The 14,440-nt window shown below is 39.0% G+C and overlaps 1 protein-coding gene across 1 annotated transcript in view; it reads right to left on the bottom strand.

Moving 5' to 3' along the window:
* Positions 1-625: 625 nt before the first annotated feature.
* Positions 626-14,440, bottom strand: part of PLCXD3 (phosphatidylinositol specific phospholipase C X domain containing 3) — a 186,149-nt gene continuing 172,334 nt past the window's right edge. The window contains exon 3 of the mRNA XM_069556450.1: positions 626-1,852. Coding sequence (XP_069412551.1) covers positions 1,699-1,852 — 154 coding nt within the window. The 3' untranslated portion in view covers positions 626-1,698. The remainder of the gene's footprint in view (positions 1,853-14,440) is intronic.

Genomic DNA, 14,440 nt, shown 5'->3' with positions numbered 1-14,440 from the left:
TACAAATTTCAGCAAATTTTATAGATTTTTATAAATGCCTCAAAATAGTCCTGTGAGGCATATAGGAAAGGGTTATTGTGCTCTTTTAAGGTTATTTGGAGCTGTCAAATATCACAACGACACCAAGGGGGAAGCAATGCTTAGAGTTGTATCGCATTTTTCTTCCTCATACACGTGGACTATTACATGGTAGAAGGCAGAAACTTTCTGTGAAACTTTGGCCTCTGCCTCAAAATTAACCCTGGGGTAAGATGGATGGAACCCCAAAGCGATTTTCAAAATCTGCTCAAATCACATAGACTTAAGAATCTCCTGAAGATGCTTGATGGATCCTGGAGAGGTCACAGTCATAGTTTCAAAGATATTGTTCTCATTCATTCTGTGACCCTTCCTTTTTCCTCAACTTTATTTAAAAAAACTCAAATTGAAGCTTCTCAGAATATGTTCCTCAAAATTTGGGATGTAGAATGACATGTTGGGAAATCTTAATTTGGTAGGAAAGCTTGCAGAACCTTTCACTTCTTTCTTTCTTTTCTTATTTTAATTTTTTTAGTCAAGTTAATTGTTAGAAGAACTTTTGTAAGTGTTCTTTTCAGAGTTTTCTGATTCTATTGTTTTAATTAAATTTTTTATTTTATAATTTTACTTTTATTTACTTTTTCATGGAAAGTCATTTTATTTTAAATATAGTGGTGTGTACATGTTGATCCCAAACTCCCAATCTATCTCTCCTGTCCCCACCCTTCCCCCTGTAACCATAAATACAATCCCTAAGTCTGTGCACCTTTTTCTGTTTAAGTTCATTTGTATCTTTTTTTTTATTCCACATATAAGAGATATCAAATGCTATTTGTCCTTCTCTTTCTTATTTTATTCAATATGATCATCTCTAGGTCCAACAGAATTTTTCTGATTTTAACACACATAATTTTTCATTTACTGGGCATTTTCAAGACAATATTTAGGAGATATCAGAATTAAAGTGATATCCATCTCCTCACCACCTCCATTTTTCAATACGGAGTTGGCACTAATTGTTCTTCCACGAAAGTTTTTTATTCTATATTTATAGCTGCCTTCAATAGAAATACTGTGAAACACTATTGTTTTTAGATGACACAAAATTTACTGATTATGGCCTCCAGTATTACTGATGCAGGGAAATCAATTTGATGCATATTATCTATGACCAAAAGTTAGCAAGACTGCAGGCTACAGAATATTATACCAAATCCTACAAAACAAGTAAATTTCAGTACAACAATGTAATACACATTATGCTGGGCATTCAATTACTTTTAAGTCCCATACAGCATCAGATTAAAAAGAGCGAGCGAGAGAGGGAGCAGAAAGTTTCATTTGGAGGAAAGTGTTGGAGCCCTAAGTTGAAATCAGAAACACAATCAAGTAAACACCCATAAGTTACAAAGACTAATTCTGAAAAACAAAATTTACTAGTCTTTTTTTAATCCCTAACACTAGAAGTAGGTTTTGCTTATCAAATGGGAAATGAAATATTTATAGTAATGAAGAGTATGATAATAATCACTGAAGAAATGGTTTCCCCCTTTCCCACCCACTTTCAGCCCTTATCCCTTCAGAAACTCAGTGGAATAGGAAGATCAGAGTGTTTATAGATAATACATCTAATACAATGAATCTTCTCCTTCTTATTCACTGATACTCCAAACAGTACCATCAAGTGTTGGCTTCCCCTTCATCAAAGACATAGTTGAGCTTTATGACAGTGCTGATGAAATCACCAAGCTCTACAAAGTCGGCAGTGACAATATTGATGCCACTCTCTCCTGGCTTCTGTGTGCGGACCCACTGCATCATGGCAGGAAGAGCTCTGAGGAAGGAAAGAAAAAGAGATGTTACAGAAGGAAAGATATAGTTTTTCAAGCTTGCAATCCCCAGGACTTTCTTTAGTTTTCTAACTTACTAAAATAAATGCCCCAATTACAGATACATAACGGAGAAAAAAAAACCCAAATGGATGATGGTAAATTCTTACCCTCTTAAGTGACTTGCGGGAGAAATACAGTCATCCTTGGAGGGTGGCTTAGATGGTAAAGAGTCTGCCTGCAATGCAGGAGACGTGGATTCAATCCTTGGGTTGGGAAGATCCCCTGGAGGAGGAAATGGCTACCCACTCCAGTGTTCTTGCTGGAGAATTCCATGGACAGAGGAGCCTGGTGGGCTGGAGTCCATGGGATCACAAAGAGTTGGACAAGACTGAGAGACTAACACTTTGGAATCCATGAGGAATTGGTTCTAGAAATTCCCATAGATAACAAAGTCTGTGAAAGCTCAAGTGTCTTACATAAAATGAAGTTGTAAAGTCAGTCCTTTTTATCCATGGTGTCTGCATTCATGAATTCAACCAACCCAGGATCGATTTTTGTGGATATGGAACCTAAGCATATGGAGGGCTGACTGTAGTCACTATATCAGCCAATGTTCGACTCCATCTTTGGAGATCTCAGATGCCATGAGAATTTATAGTGAAATTTCTCCACTAAGAAAGCAACATTCTTGCACTCATTTTCTAGTTTGGTATGGTGTGATTGCAAACCCTGGAGAACTATGGGTTAGTGAGGTCAAGGATGAGTACATGCACTTAGCAAACATTTATTACAAACCCACTATTTTCAGGAAATGTGCTAGATATTATAAATAGACATACTAGTGAAACTCCCTGCATTTAAAGAGTGCATAGTTTGGTGGTAGACAGATGGACAAGGAAGACAATTTTAATATAGTACAATCAGGGCTCATACTTTAAACTTATTTACTGATCACCTCTCCTATTCCAGACACCACTGAAGCCACTTGAAAAACTTGAGTGAGCATAGCAGATAAAAATATCCACCTATGAGGAGCTTAGAGTCTAATAAGGAAAGACAAACCATGAATAATAATCATAAATTAATTACATCATTTGATAGGAAGGAAGAAGCACTACTAAAATGCAGCAAAAAAGGGAAGATTTGAAGTGTGCAGATAGAGAGGAGTGGAGCAGATTGCAACTTAAAATAGGGTGCTTACACAGGTGCATTGACAAGGGGATATTTGTGCAAGGGTTTGAAGGAGACAAGGGAGTTAGTCATGTAGATAGCCAGGGAAAGCATTTCAGCTGCTGCCATAGCCTTAAATGGGTAGCAGGCATAAACTTGGTAAAAGAAAGAGGAGACCATTGAAAGATGAAGTTAGAGGAATAATAAGGAAAGAGGGGGGCAGATGCTATATGGCACTGTAGGCTGTTACAAGGGTTCTGAGTGTTACTGTGAGTGAAATGGGGAGTCTTTGGAAGATCTTGAGCAGAACAGTGCTGTGATCTGACTTAATTACAAAAGATGATTCATCACCTGGAGAGCACAGTGGAGAGAGTCACCTAGCCTCATTTGCAAAATCAGGGAAAAGTTTTCAGAAGAGCACTCCCTGAATGTTGAGAGATTAGGAAGACTTAGCTGGGTGAGGGTGGGAATGGGGGATGGAGGATGATGTGGTATGTTTTCAGACAGAGAAAATAGCATTTCTACATTCATTAACAGGGGTATGGTGTGCTCTGAAGTAGGGCATTTGGACAGACAGATCCAGCTATTAATAAGGATGCAATATCCTATGATAGCACATTGAAGAGAAACCACTATGACTTAAGCAGGCAGGAAGGGAGGTTGAGAAAGGCATAAACGAACCGAGGTCTTAGAGGTAGCAGTGCAATAACAATGGAAGAATGAGGAAGCCCATGTGAACGTTAAATTCCTCGATGGAGAGAGAAGGAAAGATACAGAGGTGTGTGTGGAGAGATCATGATGAAATTAAGAATCTCAAAGAAGCTATAAAATTTAAGAAAGCCTCAAAGTTCTGGAGAAATCAGAAGGGACCAGAAGACAGAAGGTTTTCAGAATGGAAATCGACTTAAAGCTGTCAACCAGGGAAATAATATGCTTAGATTTGTGATTCAGAGAGTGTCATTTGCCTTCAGTGTGAATAAATGAAGAGAAGAAAGCAAGACTAGGATCACAGCTAACAACCAGAGAGCTGTGGAAGGAATCTAGACCAGAGATAATGGGAACTTACGTTGCAGTGGCCACAATAAATATATTTGAAGGGAACTAAGGAGAAAAGGTGGCACTAGTGGTAAAAAATTCACCTGCCAATGCAGGAGACACAGGAGCTGAGGGTTTGACCCCCTGGGTGAGGAAGATCCCCTGGAGGGGGAAATGGAAACCCACACCAGTACACTTGCCTGGAGCATCCCATGGACAGAGGAGCCTGGTGGTCTATAGTCCATGGGGTTGCGAAGAGTTGAACATGACTGAAGTGACTAAACACACACACACACACACACACGGAGATAAAAGGACAACATTTGACTGGTGTGGGATTGGATATGATGGAGATAAAGAAAGAGGCCATGAATGATGCCTAGATTTCTAGCAGTATTCTGGCAGGTGAGCATCATCTACTAATTTTGGAAGGCTAGGATTGAAGGTTTCCCAGTGGATGTACTAAGTTCATTCCGAGACCTGTTAATTCTGAGGTGACTTTGGGACACATGAATTGAGATTCAATTGATTAAATACAGGTCTAACATTCAGGACATAGAGCTGGTCAAGGACCATCACATAAAAATAAAAGAGCTATGAGAGTGGATAAAATTACCTGGGAAGATTGTATAGAGAAGGACGAGAAGAGAAAATCTGAATATCAGCTACATGGGCAGAAAAGTTGATTCAGTTAAAACAGGGAGAATTAGGTATAGAAGCAGGATGAAAATCAGGAGCATACAGTATCATGAGATCAGAAGAAAAGAAAGTCATGCTCCTTTTGGTTTGTGAGGTTGAAGTACAGAATGTAATACAGTGCCTTTATCCAGATCTCATAAAGCACATCTAGCCGAACTTGACCCATCCAGGACAAACTGAAATAACTGCCTTGGACTACATTAATCCTGCGGGTAGTACCTTAAAAATTCTGATCCATGTTTTCCAGCATTCACCTTTGTCTATTAGATACAGATGGAGGAGAACCCAAAGAGTGCTGCTAAAAGAGGGTAGCATGGACCTACTGCCGTCAGAAAATAGACTGGCAGGTGGAGGAAGTTGGTCTTCAGAGCAACAGTTTCTGAAGGGAATTCTATCTTGAATTAAAAACTGTGGGTCCCTAAAGAACAGACACAGGGGTATCCAAGCTCCTCAGAGACAGATGCTATGTGTGTGCAGCCACTCAGGTTTGAATTCCATCACTTTCTCTTCTGGGCTTGCTTGGGCAGATGGCATATCTCTGTTGTGAACACAGTATCACCTTGGTATTTCAGAAAAAGCAGACACTCTGTGGGAAAAGTATCAAACCAGTCCATTTCCTGGGAAGATGGTTGCTTAGCAGATACACTCACCCTGAGAGGTGAGAGGTGGGTAGAAGAGTGATGCTGAGGCCAGCGCCCATTCTGTATCAGCTTTAACCGAGTAGCTGGTTTGCCAGATCCCTAGGGTACTAGGTTAGGGAAGGCTCTTGAGCAACAAAATTCCCATCTGAGAACCATGACCATCATGAAAACAGCAACTCAGATGCCTGCTACTGCGCAAAGATTGATATTCCTGGGCCTGAATTTAGAATAACTAATTGTTATCCCCATGGAGAGATGTTAGGAGTGCTCTTCTCTGTTTCACTATAAAATAGATTACTTTGAGGATTGATGAAATATCATTTTGGAATAGCTTGTAGTCCTCAGGTAAAATGAGTTTTACACTTAAAATGCCACTTCTCTGAGTCATGGGAATAGTTTTCTTTTTCTGTTCAGATATACTTTTCTCAAGTCAGTATGATACCAAAAACAAAATAAGCAATAATGCCAAACTGAATCTCAAATACTCAGACGGACTTAAGTAGATTTATGTTAAACAAAAAGACTCAGTGTTCTAGATTAAAACAAACAAATGCTGTTGAAGTTACAATAATTATTTAGAGTGGCATTTCTTAAACTTTTAAAATTCTTTTCCCACCATAGAACCTTTTAAAATATTTTCCTTCCTCACTTTCTTTCTCAATAAAGTTTTAATACCACAGATAGACTTTAAATATGTTTATATATTGTTTCTTTATTCCTGTACTTTTTACATAAAAAGAGCACATTTTTTATTTGCCCTCATGAGAATCAATTCTTATATTAGATAAATAAATTGAAAAGCCTACTCTGGTGGTAATAAAATATTGCCTCAATGCAATAATTTTCACTGTATAAGACAAATTGGTTAACAAAGACCTACTATATAGTACAGGGAACTTGGCTCAATACTTAATAATCTAAATGGGAAAAGAATTTGAAAAAGAATAGATGCTTGTATATGCATGGGCTTCCCAGGTGGCACTAGTGGTAAAGAGCCTATCTGCTAATGCAGGAGACATACAGAAGACAGCGGTTTGACCCCGAGGTCAGGAAGATCCCCTGGAGGAGGGCATGGCAGCCCACTGCAGTATTCTTGCCTGGAGAATCCCATGGACAGAGGAGCCCAGCAAGCCGCAGTCCATAGGGTAGCAAACAGTAGGACACAACTAAAGAGACTTAGCACACAAATGTATAACTGAATCAGTTTGCTGCTATATACCTGAAACTAACAAAACATTGTTAATCAACTATACTCCAATATAAAATTTAAAAAAATTAGAGAAAAAGCAAACTGGTTAAACTTTACTGTTTTAAAAGCACCCATTCATTTATTTGGAATTCCCTGATAGCTCATTTGGTAAAGAATCCGCCTGTAATGCAGGAGACCCAGGTTCAATTCCTGGTTCAGGAAGATCCACTGGAGAAGGGATAGGCTACCCACTCCAGTATTCTTGTTCTTCCCTTGTGGCTTACCTGGTAAAGAATCTGCCTACAATGAGGGAGACCTGGGTTCGATCCCTGGGTTGGCAAGATCCCCTGGAGGAAGGAAAGGCTACCCACTCCAGTATTCTGGCCTGAAGAAGTCCATGGACTGTATGGTCCATGGGGTCTCAAAGGATCGATCATGACTGAGGCACTCTCACTTTCATTCATTCATTCAACAAAGAAATATTGTACCTGCGGAAGACAGTGTTCTAGGTACAGCTCCTTAGAGCATTTTGGGTTTGAACCTTTCTCACCTCTCTCTAAGGAAATATTGCTGTAGCCCTGCCCCCACACTCTTCTTCTGGGACTTTGCTACACTACAGTCACAATAACCTTTCTCAGAACTGAGTGCATTATTCTTCTACATGAACAACTGCAGTCTCCTCTCATCTAGAAGATACACTCAGTTTTGAATCAGTCAGGGTGAGTCCCTGCAGCCTCCCTCACACACTCACCACACACACACCTCTCTTCAGCCTCTGGGCTAATTTGTTCTCTGGTAATACTGAAATTCTTGTGTGTTCTCCCAAACACATCCTGTGGTTTCATGCCTCAGTTTTTTATCAAGATTTCTATCTGTATGAAATACCGTTCCTTCTTCAGTACCCTTCCTGGTCTAACTTCCACTTGCCCTTCAAGACTTGGCTGAGGCAGTATTTCCATCCTTTCAGTTCAAATCTGGGTGAAGAGCTCTCTTCTTGAAGCTTTATACTCCTCAAGCACATTGCACATGGCGTTCAGATTTTCCACTTCATGCCTATTTCTATCAGTGCTTGCACCCTTTTCAAAAAAACAAAAATCATATCGTAGTCATCAATAGATCCTCTGTACCTACCACAATCCCTGGAACCCAAAAGGAAAACAGCACATTTATTGAACTCAGATATTGAACTAGAAATCCTGGTCCCAGCTGTCTCAAAGTCCAACAAGCAAAGTGGATGTGAACCAATCAGGATAATACAACATGGTGCAACAGACATGGGCATAGGAGCCTATGGAAGCATGTAGGTAAAATAATTTATCTCACTTGGAGGAATTTAAGGAATGCATCACAAAATAGGTGACACGTTGAGCTTGGTCAAGACTCTTTAGATAAAGAAACCAAGTATTTCAAGAAAAAGGAACAGCACATCCAGTCGAACATGGACTGAAGTAGATCACCGGAACTTAGTTGTGTAACTCAAACTTTGTACATTTTAATCATTACGTCTTCATTTCTCCACCTCTCCAGCTCATGGTAAACACCATTCTATTCTCTGCTTCTATGAAACTATTTTTTGATTCTACATAGAAATGAGATTATACAGTATTTATCTTTCTATGTCTGGCTTATTTCACTTAGCATAATGCCCTCCTAACAAAACAATACTGTATCCTAAAATTTGCTAAGAAGGTAGATTCTATGTTAAGTACTCTTACCACACATATACATAAAAAATAATAAAAATAATAAAGGGTGCAGGAGGAAATGTTGAGAGGGGATGGGTATGTTTATGGGCTTAATGGTGATGGTTTCATGGGTATACATACTTATCTCCAAACTCATCGAGTTATATACATTAAATATGCATACCAATTTTATCTGTCTATCAGACCTCAATAAAGTGTTTTTTTAAAAATATATGGGTATGAAAGAGATGGCATGATTAAGAAGGATGAGGTGACGAGAGAGTAGGTGCCATGATATGGGAGCACTAGAGGGGGTGACTGGAGAAGGGGAGGAACAAGAAGGTGTTTGGCCAGATTGTTTGGGGCCTCCTTTGACCTGTGGCATCAGAGCTTCCCCTTACATGCTCTCAGGTTTGGTCTTGATTTCGTCCAAAGTAGAGTTCTTTGATTTTCTCAAGCAAAGAAGAATTTAATATTAATTCCATAGTAAGTCTACTGCCTAATGACACTGAAACTAGTATTCAAGACCTCAGGAATTTTCCTTAGGAAGTTCTCAGATTGCTATGAGATTTTAAAAAGCCCTCATTCACTCATTCATTCATTTATTCACATTAGCTCCACCATTATAACCAAAAAGTTGCTAGCAGAAATTTGAATAGCATTCACTAATATTATGAATGAAAATGTTTCTTAGTGAAAGTATGCAGCCTGAAGAGATGACTAAATTCTTTTTGAATCTGCATGTTAATATTTCAGGATCTATTTATGGAATAGTCTCTTTTGGTTTCCTATAGTCACATAGAAAAATGTGACTATGCAGATATTGCAGTGCTGTCTTTTAAATGTCTTTTTCTCAATCTCCCATTTTCATAGATTCTGATTTATACTGTGGATTTACACTGTTTATTCATAAGACCTCACTGACTACCAGGAGGATCACATCACTTTAAGATAAATAAAAATATAAATAAAATCATAGTCCTAGTGTTAAACATAGAGCCAGACTGTTTCTGCTCAAGTCTCAGCATCAGCATTAATAATAAGCAAGTTGCCATCTATCAAGTGGGCATATTAATGAGGATTGAAGTAGTTAGTGCATTTAAAGTGCTTAGATGAATGCCTAGCTCTCTATAAGTGGCAATGTATTGAATATTCACTGAATTACAACCAAGGCAATGCTCTGCTCCACAGTCTCAAAGAAGAAAGTCAGCAGGGAATTCCGAGAGCAGCATTCAGCCACAGTACAAGGGGATATAAAAATGAGCCTATGGGGATTTTTTGCCCCCTAACATTCACCATTTTCTAATAATGACAGAAAGCAGGTGGGGGAGATGGCCTGGTGTAAAAGGGCAAGACTGGTGATGAGACTTGAGGGAAGTATCCTTGGAAGTGCTTTTTTGGGGGCACACAATTATTGGAAAAAAACAAAGTACACTTTCCCCATCATAGATTCTAATTTAGGTTAGCAAAAGAACAGATCCAGAACCAAAATTTGGTACAGGAAGCCTCACGGCTCTTCTCCGGAATATGGAGCTCTCCTGAGGAAAGGCATCTTCAAACAGATTGCAGGCTCCTTAGATATAGGCAAGTCTATAGGAATCAGAAAACCTTCCTCCAAGGAAGCAACAGGAAGGGGGCAATGTGGGAGCCAGAGGTCTTCTGATGTGCTGGCTTTGAGAACTGATTTTGAAAAGACTTAAAGGAAAAAATAAAGAAATTGGAGGTGCTAAGTTCAGTAACCCTCGATGTGTTGACCTTGACATTAATTCACGTGAGCTTCCTATTTAGGGTGCTTCAATCGCTGCTTTTAGCACAAAGATAAAAATTCTTAACTGTTCTATTGGCTCTGAATAATGGCCAGCTGTTCTTGTGGATTCATTTCTGTCACTCTTCCCCCACTGAATTCAGACACATCCTCAGTCCTGCTTATCTTGACCAGACTAATTTTCCCCAGGGAATTTTGTAAATGCTGTTTGATTGTTGTTAGTTTGCCATTTTTTTTTTTTCCACCAAGAATACCTTATCTTTCCTGCCTCTTCACTTGATCAATTAACTCACTTCTCTTTCAGGAGATAGTTCAAAGCACTAGACAAAATTGTAATTATATTTATGTGTTTGATCAATACCTCTCTCCAATTGGACAGCAATGTCTTTGAGGACAAAGATTCTCTGGTTTCCTTCTGTTGTAGCCCAGGTGCTTAGCAAAGCACCTGACATAAACTAAGTACTCAAGAAACACATATTGAATAAATAGGTTTTAATTTTAGAAATATCTTTCAAAGGATAAAGTTTATTAGAATTAAACTTAATCAGATTTCTTTATGTACTATCAATTTATTATTAAATTATTCGTTTCAATTTCTTATCATTTAATTAGATTTAAACGTGTTAGGAATCCATGTCAAATTCGTATTCAAGTGTGTGTGTGCGCATGTGTGTGTATGTATGTGTATACATAGTACTTTTACAACAAATGAATTTTTATATACTACTCTTCTAAATTCTCTATACTTCTGTATTTTGTGGTTATGAACGAACAATTATGGATAATAAAACACACGCATCTTTCAGTGAATTGTATTAGAATATATTTAAGTTTTGATGAAATGTTTCTTCTGTTGAAATGAATAGAATCTCTGAATTAAATTATTAATTTTTACAGAAAGTAAAGGAAATGGCAACCCATTCCAGTTTCTTGCCTGGATAATTTCATGGACAGAGTTTGGATGGCTACTGGCCGTGGGGTTGAAAAGAGTCAGACACAACTGAGTGACTAACACACACACACCTACACACACCCACACACCCACACACACCATTTTTACAGAACTCTCTGATGCTCTTGGAAATAAAGATTACAATGAAAATGTCAGAGCCTTGTTACTGCCTTTCCCAAACCCAGCTTCTGCTGAGAAATGGAGGCCTCCCTGATCTGCAAAGTTTAGAATAATGATAACAGGTCTTTCCCTGGGCAATTGAGTCACCCGGGACCAACTAATTAAAATCAAGTCGGACATATTTTAAAGTGTGATTTCTTGTCAATCTGGCCATTTCTAAAAGCTTAGAAATTTCACTTGAAAATGTAAACAGAAATATGAAACAAAAATAAACTCTTTCCCCAAAAGGTTGGCATTTCATGCACTGAATCATACAGCGATAAAAGGCAAGGCCTTTGCATCTGTAAGTTTAAATCCCAGAAAGGGCTTCAAAACAACCTCAGGTAGACATTTCATGCAAAGATGGGAACAATAAAGGACAGAACCAGTACGAACCTAACAGAAGCAGAAGATAATAAGAAGAGATGGCAAGAATAAACCAAAAAACTATACAGAAAAGATTTTAATGACCCAGATAACCACGATGGTGTGATCACTCACCTAGAATCAGAAACCCTGGAGTGCGAAGTAAAGTAGGCCTTAGGAAGCATCACTACAAACCAAGCTGGTGGAAGTGATAGAATTCCAGCTGAGCTATTTCAAATCCTAAAAGATGATGCTGTGAAAGTGCTGCAATCAATATGCCAGCAAATTTGGAAAACTCAGCAGTGGCCACAGGACTGCAAAAGGTCAGTTTTCATTCCAGTCCTAAAGAAAGGCAACACCAAAGAATGTTCGAACTACTGCACAATCGCACTCATCTCATTCGCTAGCAAAGTAATGCTCACAATTCTCCAAGTGAGGCTTCAACAGTATATGAACTGAAAACTTCCAGATGTTCAGGCTGGGTTTAGAAAAGGCAGAGGTCAAACTGCCAATATCTATTGGATCATTGAAAAAGCAAAAGAGTTCCAGAAAAACATCTACTTCTGCATTATTGATATGCCAAAGCCTTTGACTACGTGGATCACAACAAACTGGAAAATTCTTGAAGAGATGGGAATACCAGATCACCTTACCTCGCTCCTGAGAAATCTGTATGCAGGTTAAGAAGCAACAGTTAGAACTGGACGTGGAACAACAGACTGGTTCCAAATAGGAAAAGGAGTATGTCCAGGCTGAATATTGTCACCCTATTTATTACTTCTATGCAGATTCCCTGGGTCGGGAAGATCCCCTGGAAAAGGAAATGGCAACCCATTCCAGCACTCTTGCCTGGAAAATGTTATGGACAGAGGAGTCTGGTAGGCTACAGTCCATGGGGTCACAAAGAGTCAGACGCAACTGAGCAACTGAACTGAGCTGAGACAGACAGGTGTGTCTCAGAGATGGTTACCTGCATGAAGGACACATGAGCTGCTATCACACCAGGAATATTGGAGGACTGAGTGACCCTCGCTTTCACCCTAACCATCCAAGCTGCTTCCGGTTTTCAAAGGGACAGATTCCAAGTCCTCAAGAAGACAGGGGAACCATCTCCCCTCCCTCCCTTGCCTGGAAGCTTGTTAGTTTAATTTGATTTTGTGTTTGTTTAACAAAAAGTAATGCAGTTAAATCAAAGCAAAAGATGCCATCCGTTTCCTTTGATGATGGCAACTGGAGCCCTTTTTTATTATGGCAAGGAAGAAAACCGTTAAAAAGCCATTTTCAATTAAAATAAGATCATATAAACTGCAAGAAGATGGGCGTTTAGAGTTCCTAAAGTGTGCCGTGTCCTCAGGCGCATCGTTCACTCCAGTCCCTGTTTCAGAAGGAGTCATAAACCAGAAAAACGAATGTGAGCATGGTCAGCCCTGATGGAGCCCCAGCTGCCGGGGGAATATTCTGTCTGCTGATTTTCTAAAGGAGAGAAGGAAGAAAGAAAGCTTTGTACACTCTAAACAAAGAGTTACTTCAGTGTATTGACAAGATTTAGATTGCCAGGAGGCAGACAGTGGGTTTTCTTTCAAGGGTAGTATCTCATATAATGAAGACTTGTGTGTGGGATCAAGTGTTCTCACATCACAGACTTTTCCTGGGAACCACATAGCCCCTCACTCAGCACCAATGCTTGGGGAATTCAGGGACTCAAAGCTCAGAAAAGATTTACTTTATTCAAAGTTTACAGTTTCTATTTATTGGCACCCGCCTGTCCTTTCTCCCCTTTGGAAAGATTTCCATTTGCAAAGAAAAAGCTGCAGCTGAATTGGTGCAGAAAGGAAGTTTTACCATTTCTGATTTTGCCTGGAACAAATACATCAAGGACTATCCCGTCTTGGGATTCCAGGATCTCAGGATAGCAGAGATAGTAATGCCAAAAGCCACGAAAGAAATTGGTCACCCATGAACTGTGGTCACACACATTCACTGAAATGTTGCCCTTTACTATTGGCAGAATCATTTTTATCAATTCAGATTTACTATTGACTATTTGTGGTTTATTGGAAGTTCTAGTGGAATTCTGTATGCTTTTAATTTTAACAATGGAGACATGTTATTATTTATAAAATGTACATTTATTAAGAGAAGATGGTCTCTGTGAGGGGAAATGGTATACAAGACTACTTTCTAAAATTGAAGTGTAGCTGCGGTATAATATTATATAAGTTACAGGTGTACAATATAGTGATTCACAGTTTCTAAAGGTTATACTCCATTTACGGTGGTGGTTTAGTCACTAAGTCATTTCCAACTCTTGCCACCCCCTGGACTGTAGCCCTCCAGGCTTCTCTGCCCACAGGGTTTCCCAGGCAAGAATACTGGATTCAGTTTCCATTTCCTTCTCCAGGGAACCTCCCCAACCCAGGAGTCAAACACATATATCCTGCATTGCAGGTGGATTATTTATCAACTGAGCCACCAGGGAAGCCCAACATCCATTTATAGTTATTATTCAACAGTGGCTACATTTCCTGTGTTGTACAATATATCCTTGTAGCTTACATTATACATAGTAGCTTGTACTTCTTCCTTTCCTACCTCTATATTGCTCCTCTCCCCTTCCTTCTCCCCACTGGTAGCCACTAGTTTGTTCTCTATATCTGTGAGTCTGCTTCTTTTTTATTACATCCAGTAACTTGTTGTGTTTTTTAGATTTTATATATGAATGAAATCATACAGTATTTGTCTTCCTTTGTTTTATTTACCTCACTTAGCACAATACTCTTCAAATCCATCCAAGTTGTTGCAAATGGCAAAAATTGCATTCTTTTTCATGGCTGAGTAGTATTTAGTTTCATCAAAAAGGACAGAAATGGAAAGGACCTAACAGAAGCAGAAGAGATTAACAAGAGGTGGCAAGAATACACAGAAGAAT

This window comes from Ovis canadensis, chromosome 16 (genome assembly GCF_042477335.2).
Source record: "Ovis canadensis isolate MfBH-ARS-UI-01 breed Bighorn chromosome 16, ARS-UI_OviCan_v2, whole genome shotgun sequence".
In the NCBI taxonomy this organism is placed as follows: domain Eukaryota; kingdom Metazoa; phylum Chordata; class Mammalia; order Artiodactyla; family Bovidae; genus Ovis; species Ovis canadensis.
Note: the sequence above shows the minus strand (reverse complement) of the source record. Positions and strands in the feature narration are given on the sequence as shown.